Below are 14,451 nucleotides of genomic sequence, written 5' to 3' on the forward strand. Positions count from 1 at the left end.
AAATATTCTGGGAACCATGCTGACGAGAGAGCATCACAACTCACCCTCGACTGCCGGGTCTCGTGCATGTGAGGCAGTAGGAGGCCCATGACGCACTCTTCCCGTGGCTGTGCTTTCAGCCTTACTCCCAATTCCTTTGAAAAATAAACCCCATCCCATATTAGCCCTGTCAGGAAACTAGACTGGGGGTAAAATGCGTGTTTAAGAATACTGGGGGCTCTACCATAGACTGACTACTGGCTGATAGGGAGAGAAGAAAGTTGGACATAAAGTCCTTGCTCCCATTTCTATTTCAGAGCTGAGGGAAATGATATGGTACTTAAGGGTGAGAAATGCAAACCTGGCTGTGTGGTCTTCAGGGAGGTGATGCATTCAGTGGCCAGACCAGCCACATCCAAGCTGCACTACCTTTTGTTATTTGTTTCACTCTTAAGAAATACAACCATGTTTTGCACTGATAAAATGAAAAAGGAATTAGAAACGTGTCCTGCCTCCTGGGTTTTGCTCTGATCACTGACGTGAACCTGGGAGGGGGTGCTCTTGGCAGTCGTCCGTCATGCCATTATTATCACAGGTAGAAGCTGCAGTGAGCAGAGGCCCAGGTTCTGATTTCATCAACCAAAAGAGGCTCTCCAAGCACAGCACCAACAGAGAAAGGCAGCCAAGCGAATCCCAGGCACCAACGCCAAATCCGGAACCAAAAGAATAACACGGAAGGGTACCTTTTACAACCCTGTCTTTCCCCTGCAGCTAGACTACTGTTTGGGGCCAGAGGCTGATGGCACAGTGGACGTGACTGACAAGACTGTGAACATCATAGCCAAGCAATGGTCAGTGGAGGTCACAAGCCAGACACATGCAGTGTACTTTTCACAGGTACCCCCTTAGAGAATGCCCTCCTTTCCAGAAGGAAAGAAGTGAACCCCATCATGCACTAGGTGGAGATTTGTCGAGCAACTGCACTAAGCACGCTAAAACTTTGCTAGGTTAACAGACTCGTCACCAGTAAAGGAAAGAAAAGGTCACAGAGGTCACAGAGAGACTCTTTTACTCTTCACAAGGTAATGCTGAGAACTTTCCAGTGACCTATTGTCCATCATGTGCCTTGGCATTTGCAAGGGGTGGGAAGTCAGGAGGTAACAATTATACACAAGTGCCTTCCACTAGATTAAGAACCTGCTTACCTGCGCATCAATTATTTTTTGCTTTGCATCGATAACTGCTTGCATCTCAGCATGATCCTTCTTCAATTCTTCTTCCACAGCCATTAGCCTAGAATGGGGTAGTAAGGAGAAATCAGCATCCTCAAGGAGAGAGCTGGCTAACGTAGAGGACAAGAAACCCACACTCAGGACAGCTCAGTACTGCCACTCCTTCCTAGTACAAGATCTGCAACCACGCTCTATCTTCTCACCCACCTTAGAAGAAGACATCCAAAGTTGATTTCTCTACTGGGACTGGATTTTTACGTCCTCTGGAACAGCATTCCCACAATTATTATCTCCCTCTTTTCTATCAGATCCTTTCCTCAGCACAACTTATTTCATCTTAAAATAGCAAACCAATCCACAAAAACCAAACCCTCTCTTAATCTTGTTACCTTGTAACAGCTGACCTTTCTCTTCCCCTGAACAGCTAAGTTTCCTCAGAGCGTACTCTACACATAGTAGGTCTACTTTCTTTCTCATCCACCATTCACATCTTAACCCCCTGATGTTTAAACTCCATGAAAAGCCTCTGGGTAAGACTGCTAAATACTTCTGTGCTGCTAAAACAGCAAACCTTCTCTGACTTTAAGTTACTTGACCTGCCTACAGCATTTAACAACACTGAAGCACAGTGGTCATGAGCATGGACTCTGGGGCTTGACTGCGTGGCCTCAAATCCCAGCAGCAACACTAAGTGACCTTGGGCAAGTGACTTAATAAATTTGTTGCCTGTTTCTTTATTTGTAAAATGAGAATAATAATAATGCCTACTTCAGAGGTTGGCATTAATCAAATTATTATTAACAGATTAAACGTTTTATCTGTAAAGTGCTTAGAAAAGTACCTGGCCCATAGTAAGTGCTATGTAGTGTTTGGTAAAATTGCCCCCTCCCTTAGTCTCCCTTGGACGTCCTTGGCCTTCTCCCTTGATTCTCTGGCCCTAAAGACATCCCATGAAACTCCCTTCCACCTCTCTGGACTTGCTGTAAAAAAACTAAGTTAGCCTTTGACATTGAATACGTACATTTTTAAGATTCAGTTTTCCTCTAAGACCTCTCAAGTGAGTCACTAAGTTTTAATTTTTTCTAATTGTTACAACTAAAGGAAAATAGACTACCTCTATCTTCAAAGGAAGTGCACTAAGGTCTCACATTTAGAAAAGTGTAAGAGATACAGTCAGCCGTCACCTTTGTACCAAGTACCACAGAGGACATGCAGAGTTGAAAATGGCTTTTGCTGCCATTGCTTTAGGATTCTCTGGGTCATCGTCCCACCTCTTTGCAGCCCTAGCTACCTAGCCCACATCCACCGCCAGGCGACCTCTGACCTGCTGATGATGCTCTTCATCTGGCTATCCTTCTCCTCCTGCTGCCTGCGCAGCCTCTCCTCGCTGTCCTCCAGCCGGGCCTTATACTCCAGCAGCAGCTTCTGCATCTGCTGCTCCTGCACCAGCAACCGGCGCTCGTACTCCTCTAGCCGCCGGCTGGACACTCGCAGGCGCTCCTTCAGTTTAGTAATCTCCTGTTCGTACTAGAGCAGAGGAGAAGAGGCACCACAGACAAGGAGAGAAATACTGGAGTTACGCTGGTTTTAGACGTTAGTGACTTATTTTTTTTTTTTTTTTTTTTGCGGTACGCGGGCCTCTCACTGTTGTGGCCTCTCCCGTTGCGGAGCACAGGCTCTGGACACGCAGGCCCAGCGGCCATGGCTCACGGGTCCAGCTGCTCCGCGGCATGTGGGATCTTCCCGGACCGGGGCACGAACCCGTGTCCCCTGCATCGGCAGGCGGACTCTCAACCACTGCGCCACCAGGGAAGCCCAGTGACTTATTTTTTACGAAAGAAACCCTAGGCAATGGAGCTGGATGCTGCCTGAACTGCCATTCCACGGGCTGCGGACGTTCTTTAAAATTATCAACAGGCATCACTTAGGAGCTCTGCCCGCCTCCTAAAATTACATTCTTAATCTTACCTTGGCATTCCAAATCTATATATTTATGGATCACTCTACACATTAAACTACCAGTTCCTGCAAGCCACATCCAATCTGTGACGGTATCAAATGGGAGCAGGAAAAAAAAAGATCAAGCTCTTAGAAGTCTGACAAATAACTTAAAATAAGCCAAAAGCCAGTTGTCTACATGAGAAAAGATTTCTGTATCATCACCTGTACTGTAGGATCTCTGACATGCCTTCACTCATCAGGCTGCCATTCTTTCACCCTACTAGAGCCAGCCCTTTAGAGAGCAAGCAGCACTTCTATAATGTTAAGTTACTAAATCAATAAATAGAATGTTATGGCAGAATAGGTTATTGCTGCTTTCTCCCCAGCTATAGAAGTATAAAACATTCAGGTCACAAGCTCTAAGCAAAAGGCCTACATGTTCTCTGGGGCCAATTAATACTGCCTCTTGGCCCATTTTCATGATGTCGTTCATCTGCTCAGTTTGCTACTGCTTGTTGGAACACATATGTCTGTTTTCTCACTAAATCTTTATATACATTTATATTCACTAAAGCTTTATATAATTCAATTGGTTACGTGGCCCTTTCTTTGTACTGAAGCTGCTGTGGGTTGGGGTTTGAGTAACTGGAATGTCAAATTTCTGGGTGAGTTGAGAAGCATTAAGCTTTCTTGTATATGGCCTATTTAAATTCATTAGTAATTAATGATAAATCCGTATGCTGCTTTGTAAAATGCAATGTATTTTTACATAATATTCCATTTAATTGACAATCAGACAGTTAGCTTCTGCTTATCCAACGTCATGGTCCTACACTATGCTTTTTAATCCAGAAGGTCAAAGATGACAGTTCTTATACAGTTTGAAGAGGTAGACTGCATCAATAAGAATAGTTTAGGATCCTGCTGATAAGTAAGCAGAAGCTACTTGTCTGGTTGTTAATGAGGTAATGCCATACATGATGTCAATGTTCTTGTTTGATAATCCTTATTCTTCATGTCAGCTTTTCTTAACAAAACAAAACGAAACAAAACTGAAGCAATAGATAGTCTTTTTTTTTTTTTTAGTCAATGTCTTTAAAAAAATCAGCTATAGTGTTACAAGTTCTTTACCCAGAGAAATTGAAAAGAAAAACAAAAAAAGGGACTTCCCTGGTGGCGCACTGTTTAAGAATATGCCTGGCAATGCAGGGGACATGGGTTCGAGCCCTGGTCCAGGAAGATTCCCACATGCTGCAGAGCAACTAAGCCCGTGCACCACAACTACTGAGCCTGCGCTCTAGAGCCCACGAGCCACAACTAGTGAAGCCTGCAAGCCACAACTACTGAAGCTCATGCGCCTAGAGCCTGTGCTCTGCAACAAGAGAAGCCACTGTAATGAGAAGCCTGCACATCACAACAAAGAGTAGCCCCTGCTTGTGGCAACTAGAGAAAGCCCTTGCACAGCAACGAAGACCCAACGCAGCCAATAAATAAATAAATAAACAAACAAAGAAAAACAAAAAAAGACAAAATCATTACAAAGATATAGAAAGGAAGTCTAGTCCAAGGGTAATCTTGACTTTGGTTAGTTATACAGAAACACTAAATATTCACCTAAAATGACTAGAAATGAGTAGCAGAGTTTTCTCCAAGTTAAGGCAACTCATACTAAAAAAAAAAAAAATTAGAGCTAATCCTCCCACTGCAGCTTGATGGACATTTCCACATATTTTCAAACACAGACACTACTGAATTATCATACACAGATACGTATATAAGGGTTAACATAAGAGGTGGAGCTGAAGTTGGGGACCCTGGGGAGATCATCTCCTTGGCTAGATGACCCTTTGGGTGGCCTATCACTGTGTGGGCAATAAAGATAGACTAGGTTCTACCTTCTCGGCATGCTTGGCTTCATCTTGATTTTGCTCGGTTTCTTCTATATCTTCTTCATATTGCCCATTGTTCAGAACCCAGGCCGCTGTCCTCTCTACTGGGGACATTGTGGCAGAGTCCACAGGTGACTGAACCTGCGTCAGAAATACCTATTAGCATCTCCAAAAAGAGCTCATCCACAGTTAGGTTTCACAAAGAGAGCTATTCTTAGAAGACGTTATTGTGATCCCTGTTTTCTGTTAAATGTTCCCAGTTCTAAATAATATTTTGTTACTGCAAGGGCTGGTGGTGAGGGAAGAGAATATCCATTTATACAAGGATAAAATATTCTGAAATGTTGTGAATAGAAATCACATCTAAGAACCTGCCTTTTTTTCCCTCCAAAGAGGGAAAGCCAAGGCCTTAAAATTGTTAATTAGTCCAATGGTTTCATTAGGTCATTACCTAATGAAATTACGATGATGACAGAATGAGAGAAAGAAAGCACAAGTTGATGGTTGATTGCTCAGGTGAGGAAACATCTGCTTAACCAGGGATGATCAGGAACCAAGGAACTGATTACTGCTAAACAACTCACAAGTACCCATTTATATATCAGAATGCCAAATTCTTAATTTTCATATCAACCATTTAGGGAAAGAGAAAAAAAAGTGATATTGGTCATTTTTACAGACACTGACTTCTTCATGGGTTAACATCACTCAGAAGTCCATATTTTACCAGAAAGTTTCTTGATGAATACAGGATCAAAACAATGGACATCAACATAGTCTAAGAGATATTTCTATCCAGTTAGGATAGCTAGATACATTGCCCTTTTCCAATAGATATACAGAGTGATAAGAATTCTGGCTTTGAGTAGCAATTCTGCTACTTACATTGTCACTTAATCTCTTAAATACTTTTTTCCAAGTCTATTGAATAGGGCTACCACCACCATCACCACCAATCCTGACAATCTCCCAGGGAGTTCTAAGGACTGAACAATATAATGTATGTGAAAGTTCTTTGGAAACTATGGAGTACTATAAAGCTTAGATGTTATTACTGTATTTATGCTTAGAAAACTGGCCCTGGATATGACAATTTATATTGGGCTACTGAACATTAGTGCTTTCTCCATAAACAGTGCTGGAAATAGACAACAAATTCTTTTTCTCTGCCTTTCTTGAGAGAAAGAGAGAGAGATAGGCAGAACAAAGCATTTTTATGTGAGTTAGCCTTTTTATAATTAAAATGAGTTTCTATTTTGAGGACCAATACTCTATAAATAATTGGAAGGGAATTTTCTCTCCCATGCAGAGCTATGTACCTTAAGAATCTTTATGTCATTTTGGAATAAAACCCGGTTAAACTCTAAATATATAGATATTTTAAAATAAGGGGTATCTTGATGACTTTGAGATTTAGAAAGACTAGATGAAAAAAATTGGTTGCAGAGACAAAAAGGTTACTTGGGAGAGACTTTAAAAAATATTCATACAAAAGTAGTATGAGGGTATTTCCTAAAGGTTTGAAGAAGAACCTGGTTTGGCTGATTTACAAACAGATTACAGATACATATCGATAAAAAACAGCTTCATGCCTGAGGCACACACAAGCAACAGTGAATGAACTTTTAGAAATTCCTTCTTTAAAGCCATTTTCTCCACTGTGTCAAGAAAAACATAAACATGTCTTAAACTTCAGTACCCTCAGTTCTTAAAATGTCTACCTTCATCTCCACTATGGTAGGTAGGCTTCTTATACTTCATTCATTTGTGTATCATTCTCATTATTTTTGTCATAACCACGTTGTCACTGATATATTATTTATCATCTCTTTAAAACAACCTTTTTCAGTTAGCTAAGTCCTTATGCTAAGCAATATTATCAGTAAAATCATGAGTTTAATGTTATATATATTATAAATTTATAAATACATTTTATATTATATTTTTCTAATATGTATTAAAATAATTAAATGATTGATTAAATACCTTGTATATTTAAATAATTTTTAGTATCACACTTTGGAAACACTGATCCATAGACTATAGTATCATTTATATTAAAAAAGATAATAATTATCTACTTCAAAAGTTATTATGAGAAACAAATGAGATAGCATGTAAAAGCAGTTTGTAAACTACAAGGTACTTCACACACACACACACACACACACACGCACGCGTGCGCACGCACACACACACACACACACACCTCCCCTAGTTCTCCCCCTACTGGATTTTGAAAGCAGAGCACAATAAATTGCTTTAGTATTTAGAGAAAAATAGTTTAAAAAGGGGTTTAGGTTTTTATTTGATATATGTACACCTGAAAGGCAAAATATTGTGGTTCTGAGTCTTTAAAAATTAATAGAAAGTCAATACTTAAAGGAGACAAATGCCTTTTTAATTTTAGAATCTTATTCCTTTACCATATAGGGCACAGGAGAGCTGCTTTTCTGTGAAACCAGGATTTTCTATTCAGCTGCTGCTTGAGATAAAGTAGCCACTAAAATGAATAACTTTAATGTTTGGAATTTATAACTTCAAGGAAGCTAATTCAGTAGCTTTCTGCTTTATAGTTAACACTATGTTGTTTGCAAGAACTTTCTTCCCCTGTGATTTGTTACGAGTAACTATTTTTGAGTGCCAATAAATGCACTACAAGCTAATAGTATCCCTAAGAACATACTAAAGAGAGGTCTTAGCCCCTAAAAGCATATTAAAAACAACTTCTTAGGTAATCTAGGCATAAAATGTAAAATGAGAAGCTGTAAAAACAAAGAGTTGGTTCATTTCACTGGTGTCGGTGGTAGCTACCATATCTTCAGAAGGACTAACAATGTCCAGTGAATTATGAGACAGTGTACAATGGGAACTGGGCATTCCAGTCTATTCCTATTTTATTGGTTGAATCTGTTTTTCAACCACTCCTCATATACCCTAGCACTTTGCATGGCATACGGTAGGTGGTCAATAAGTTTTAAAAAAAAAAATCAGACTAATATAACTATTCCTTGTATTTATGATAAAACCTTTATATAATTATAAAGAGCAGAAAAGTAATATTGAACAAATCAGAAATAGTTTTATCTACATTGAAGACTATGGAGGTGATTTTTATTTCAAAAATTTTTTCAAAATTATTTTTTATTGTAATATGTTCTTCATATGAAAAAACTGTATACTGTCTTTTACATCTATTTGATTGATCTTCTGAGTGCTGGTCTTATTTTCTGATTAGACTGTCAACCCTTGAAGCATGGCACCATATATCATAGAATTTTTTTCTTTTGGAATGGTAGTGACTATGTCATTGCACAATTGATGCTCAATAAAATATTATTCATTTATTATTACTTTGGATTCTCTTTAGAATTCATTACCAAAGTATAATTTATTACTAAGAGAAGGATACCCTATGTTTTTCCTCTAATCCTTTGGAAGTACATCAAAGGCTTTTCCTCAGTGATTGTTCTATCTCCTTTATAAGCTGGATAGATAACAAAATTTATTACCTCTAGTTTATAGTCAAAGAAATTGAGAAAAGAGGTTGGTAAATGGTTCAGATGCCATCTTGCTTAGCTATAGCCTTAAGAAGAGCATTTTCTCCATTGACTTCCAACAGTGGATCATTAAAGAAAATGAAGGATGAAAAAGACAAAATGAAAAGGAGCCCGGATTCCTATTAGGAATATCACCCTTTTGAGATAAAGCTTTTATAGGGTTTCTCTGGGAAAAATAATAACGCTTTAGGGCAAAAGGGCCTGAGAAAGCAGTTTCACTGATCCTACAGTTAGCCTGGCTATGCTGAGGATGACTGAGAACAGGCCGGTTCCCTGTTTATTTACTAGATATAAATAAGACTTGTTGCTTTCAGCTTCTCCATAGTCTGAAATAGTCAGGTTCCCATAAATGAATAACACTTTTGCTATCAACACCAAAGAAAGAGCTGAGTAAATTAGTAAGTAAACTCTGAGAATCCTTGAAGAGGTTGGTTAGGAGAGGGTTCAACAAATCCAAATGTGAAACTGTAGCATCATTCTGATAGGCTTGTCAAATACCTATTTAAAAAGCCTCTTCAAATTAGAATTTCTAAGGTTAGGTAACACGCTATAATCTGAACAACTCATATATTGTAAATAGAGTCTATTATGTGCACAGAGTACATGATACACAAAAAAACAAGATGGAGAGGAAAATGATTAAAAAGAAATCCAAACAGAGGCCGAAAAGGGTCAAAAAATTCCTTCTCTGTAGAACTAGGATTTTATTTCCTTCCTACTCAGCAAATGGAGAAGACTGAAGCTAGTTACACTGCCAACAATGGCCGCTCCTTTGTGCTAAGATACAAGTGGAATTTGCATGGGACAAAACCTCCAATAATTACAGATGCCGGCAGAACAATCCCCACAAAGAAATCCTCCAGTTTTGGGGAAAGAAGAATTCCCCAACACAATTTGCAATTAAAGTATGTAAAGGAATTTATGTAAAAAATGTGCTGATTATATAGAACATCAGAGGCTTCATGGGAGTGAGATGAGAAAGGCAAGCAAGAAAGATAAGGAACAAAAAAAAATAATAAGTTTGAAAGAATAAAACATCTGCATAGAAAAAGCCAGTGTAGAAAAAACAGAAAATTGAGCAATCAAAATACAGTGATTTATGGTTTAACTGGTATGACAGTGGCAGCACCAGCAAAGGCACAAACAGGGCTGAATATGTAAAGCTGTGCTGTGGCTATGCCCCACTTCATGCCAACATAACATAGACATTCCCAAGCTCATTAATGGCTATGGCTCAAAAGTATTTTAATTGGTTGTCTGAAGACCATATATGCATTTCCTACCTCCCATCTATCCGGACAGCTTTCTATTCACGCACAGAAACACGTAGTGCTTATATGATAGGTGTTATATTTTCCTACAGCACAGATATTATAAATGACAATTGGTTTCAGATGATCACACAAAAGGCTATTTAATTTACAATATCTATAAACAGTCAGTCTGAGTCATGGGTCCTGGGAATTGAGGACAACATGATACAGGAGGGAAGGGTAAACACTCGTCTTTTCTCTCCAGGGCTGGGACTAAGTCCACCTTTGAAAAGTAGGCCGAGGGCCCGCCCTGTGCCCTGTCTTGCCCCTCTCTGCCAATCTGATATTCTTCTCTACTCCTTACCTCATCCTCAGGGCCTTCAAGCTGCACTAAACCTGCACATAGACATCTGCCTCCACACAGTACTGCATCTCTAAAATTACTTATCTTTCTTTTCTCCTCTCAATCAACAATTTAATTCTCTGAAAGGGGTTGATCTCAACTAGAAGCTAGCATAAAATCAAAGTATGGAAACTAATTCACAATAAGGTGGGAAAGACTGATAGCCTCCTAATGTAAATTAAATGAACATATATGACATATATATAAAAAAGCATTTTCATTTAAAGAAAAGGAAAAAATTATATAATATAATCATTATGTAAATTAACAGAGTATAATCTTTTTTCCTTTTCTTTAAATGAAAATGTGTATTAAATCAAATGAATTGGTGAAATTTGGGGAAATATAACAAAATAAAAATGAAAAATTTAAGACTGAAGAAAAAGTTTATTTCTCAGGAAAGAATTGACCAACTAGGAGGTTTTGCCCAGGAAGTTGGCTACCAGAATCAGCTTAAGTTTTTCATCCCTTCTTCTACTTCTGTATCTAAGGATTCTGTAAATGTTCTAGTTTTTTTTTTAAACAATAATTATCAAAGTAGGGGCAAGGGCTCTGGCCACAGCAGAGTGGTGGCAGAAGCAGCCCAATCAGTAAATGCCTACCTATAAAAACGCAAATATACTAAAGAGATACATTGGGGGTCTCACTGCAGTCTCCTCTGACCAGTGATTCTGCTGACAAAAGGATTTGTCATAGAACTCTTCTAATCACAAAGCTCCCTAATACAAATAAAGTAGGGTTAGGTTTCAAAAAAAATTCAACAAAGCTTTTTTTAGGAGAAAAAAATTTTTTAGATGAAAGTAAGATATGTATATATGCATTCATAAGGTTCTTAGTTTATTTCAAGAGCAAATATGGATTGGTGCCTCAAAATGTAATCTGTAAAGAAGAGGTGATAAAATTCTTAAGGAACATTTTTATTTGTGAAGAAAAAAGTTTGATAATCTTATATTAAATTTAGGTGAGACACGAGCTGGGCTTGTCCATGTAAATAGAAATATAAGAGATTTTCATAAATGTTTAGAGAATACTTGTCAACCACCTGTGTTTCTATCTTTTTACCTCTCTCCTTTACCTTGCTTCTATAGGTGTTCAGTTGTTTATTTTTCCAGCCATTTCCAGGAAAAGGCACACGGGGACTTACTACTTCCAGAGGGAGTTGGGGGATGGAGTAGAGAGCAGTTACATTAAACTCCTGGCTGAAAGTGCAAAACTTTATTCTGGAAACTTAAGAAAAAAAATTAAGGAGGATTAATGTCCAGATTCCCAAAATATATCCTAGTTGATTCGGCCTGTAGATTCACAGCTTAAGTGTCTAATTATTACTCAACATCACAGATTGTTCTCAGTGCTGAGATCACAGCTCTGCTGCTTGAAGAGACAGAAAGGCCCCTGGAGTGGTTGTTACAGTCTCCTAAGAGTAATGAGGCAAGCTACATTCTGCTGCCTCATCTAGCCAGAAGCCTCCCAAACTTTTCATTTCCTCTTCCATTAAAAGGTTGCAAAAAATAGTTTTAAGTGGAAACCCTGCTAGCAATTGGATTTCTCAATGATTTATATATAAAGAACCGAGGAAACAGTTGGACCAAGAACCTGGCAGCCCCCTCCAGCACTCACCCCTACCTGCTGTGTCTGCTGTCTCTGGATCGCTCTCACTTTGGGAACAGGGCTCTCTCTGGAGGAAGAGGACTGCTGCCGGGACCGGCTCCCATTTTGCACAGGTTCGGCCACCAAAGCCGCAGATGCCAGTGACATGCTCCCGGTGCTACGTAGGGAAGCACTGTGTGGCAGGGATGGTGGGGCTTTGGCTCGAGCACCTAGCCCAGCCTGGTCCATTTTTCGGATCTGGGCCTGCCCCGTGCTATTCTGCCGTGGCAGAGCAAGAGGTATGTGTCTGTCCGACACAGTGTGACGCCTGGAGAAGTCCTCACTCTGAGTGCTACGTTTGGTGAAATCTTCCATGCTGCTATTGCTGGGTCCACTGAGTTTGAAGTCTTCACTGTTACTTTGGCTCCTGGAACTGGCAGTGCTTAGGTTCTCCAAACTGGAATCCACAGAGGCCTTTGGCATTGCTGGAATTGGGTTATTGAGGTGATAGACAGGGTTCTGGAATGACAAGGGCTGGAGGATGCCTGGCTGGTTCAAGGCTGGGTGCAGGGGCCTTCGCACTTGGGGTGCACTCTGGGGAGTGCTCTGGGTTTCCCGAAGTTGTTTGATGCTGGCCACCTGGGTTATGGAAAGCTGGCTTCCAGTCAGGCGCATCGGCACATCAAGCATGACAGACGCATGCTCCACTTGGGCGGCATGAGTGTCCTGAAGGTCCATGAGGGAGATGCTCCGGCCATTAGGAAGGCTACTTTCCTTTTCATCCTTTTCAGAGTAAGTCATGCTCTGGGAGGAGGCTTGCTGAACCAGCAATAACGTTTTCCCTCTGAAATAGCTATCTGTGTTGTCCTGGCTTGGAGATTTTAGTTTATGCAAATCACTGTGGAAAAGGAAAGGACCCTTAATTAATCCTGAGGCAAATTCAACAGAGTTAAGATTCCTCAACTCAAGCACATGAACTCTTCAGAAGGCTCAGAGGTCTGGTGTGGATACTTACATTGGTTTCTAAACACAGATTTCATCATCACAATTCTTAGGATAAGATCCAACATTTTTAGTTTTTCTTCAAAGGTGAAGAATAACACTGTGTAGACCACTCCATCCCTGTCTTAGATTTTTACTAGAATTCCAATCATTTCCTAGTTAGGTTTTAAACTTCCCAAGGTATTCTAATTCATAGTTAATTGGTTCTGTCTAAACCTTCGAGAAGCCCTTAGTGCGCAACCAAAGGGTCCCTACTAAAGGCACAAGTCTTGCCAATACAGAAAACAAAGTCTAAGCATCAACACTGTATCTACCTGTCCAGCTGACACAGCCAGCTCTAAAATATTTTCAACTGAGGTTCTCAGATTTTTGAGCGCTACAATACCTGAAAATATCAATTTCATAGAGCCCTTAGTCTTCCATTAAGCAGGACATAGGTTCTTTTTATAAGTTTGTTGAATATAACTCTACAATATCATTCTAGAAAATAAGTATCCTAGATCATGTGTATTATTATGACAAACAATTGGATTTATCTCAGAAGATTCTTTCCAACTGCTCATGATTTTAAAGTTGTAAATTCAATAAGTAAGTTAAATAGATTTTTCCCAAATCTCTAAATATTATCTCCCTCTGAGATAAGTAGTTCCAATTCTCTCTGAAATTCATACCTGTCAGTAGGGTCTTCAAAAATTTTCTGCAGCCCAGAGGAGAGGCTTCCACTGACATTTGGACTGGAGTTATGCTCAGTGAAGCGTCTCAGTTGCTGTTGTATTGGTGTAGGATTAGTCAGAGATTTGGTAATATCAGCAAGAACACGAGGGAGAGGTCCCAATTTTGCCACGGTTGCCTGTAGGAAGGAATTTTCACCCTAATTGGATAATAAGCATTGCGATATCCACCACAGATTGTTTTTGGGACAACGATGCCCATTGATGGAGGGGTGGAGGTTGGAGGGAAGGGTAGGTGTTTGCATATGGGAGTGGCAGGTTCATAATGCATTGTTATGGAGCAGCAGAACCATGGCGTCGAGATGAATGGAGGAGGCGAAACAAGATGCAGCAGACATTGAGGAAAGAAAGGAAATAGAAATTAGGATTATGCAAATAAAAATTAAAAGACATGCTCAAAACAACCGAACTATTGCCATTCCAACTAAAATAGACATGCAAAGCAAACTAAGTCTTTGGGAGGCTGGTAGATCAAGGTGGGGGAGGGTAGGGGAAGAACCAAACACCTTCTAACCAAAAAGAACTTTAAGACCAGAGGATTGGCTAGTGTGATGAAACTTCCAAAGAAAAGGGATCATGTGAGGAAAGAAATGCATGCCAACATACAAGAAGGTGTTGCATTCAGGGGTCCAGAGCACTGCAGGGCACACAGTTGATATTGCCATCCACTAGCCATTTAATCTTGGGAACCCTGACGTACTGCCAGCTGAGTTTGCATCAGCAAGACAATTTTTTAAAAAAAATTTAAACAGCAAAGTTATGACACATCTATGAGATGTGTCTAGATAGATGTACTGCTGGTTCCCAGGACCAAACAGAAATTAAAAAGGAGAACGTGTGCTTACACAGCAAAGCCTGTTAAAAAGACCTTGAC

General features: G+C 39.8%; 1 protein-coding gene across 3 annotated transcripts in view; it reads right to left on the reverse strand.

Annotated features, from left to right (window-relative positions):
* RASAL2 (RAS protein activator like 2) overlaps positions 1-14,451 on the reverse strand; it is a gene marked incomplete at its 5' end in the record, with an annotated part of 369,286 nt that overhangs the window by 4,402 nt on the left and 350,433 nt on the right. For 2 of the 3 annotated variants that reach the window (XM_079696331.1, XM_079696330.1), the window contains 5 exons: positions 1,185-1,272; positions 2,536-2,738; positions 5,048-5,182; positions 11,881-12,742; positions 13,518-13,717. In XM_079696331.1, coding sequence (XP_079552457.1) covers positions 1,185-1,272; positions 2,536-2,738; positions 5,048-5,182; positions 11,881-12,742; positions 13,518-13,717 — 1,488 coding nt within the window. The remainder of the gene's footprint in view (positions 1-1,184; positions 1,273-2,535; positions 2,739-5,047; positions 5,183-11,880; positions 12,743-13,517; positions 13,718-14,451) is intronic. The other variant, XM_079696332.1, reaches the window with a different exon arrangement.

The sequence above is a fragment of the Hyperoodon ampullatus genome, assembly GCF_949752795.1.
Source record: "Hyperoodon ampullatus genome assembly, chromosome: 2".
In the NCBI taxonomy this organism is placed as follows: domain Eukaryota; kingdom Metazoa; phylum Chordata; class Mammalia; order Artiodactyla; family Ziphiidae; genus Hyperoodon; species Hyperoodon ampullatus.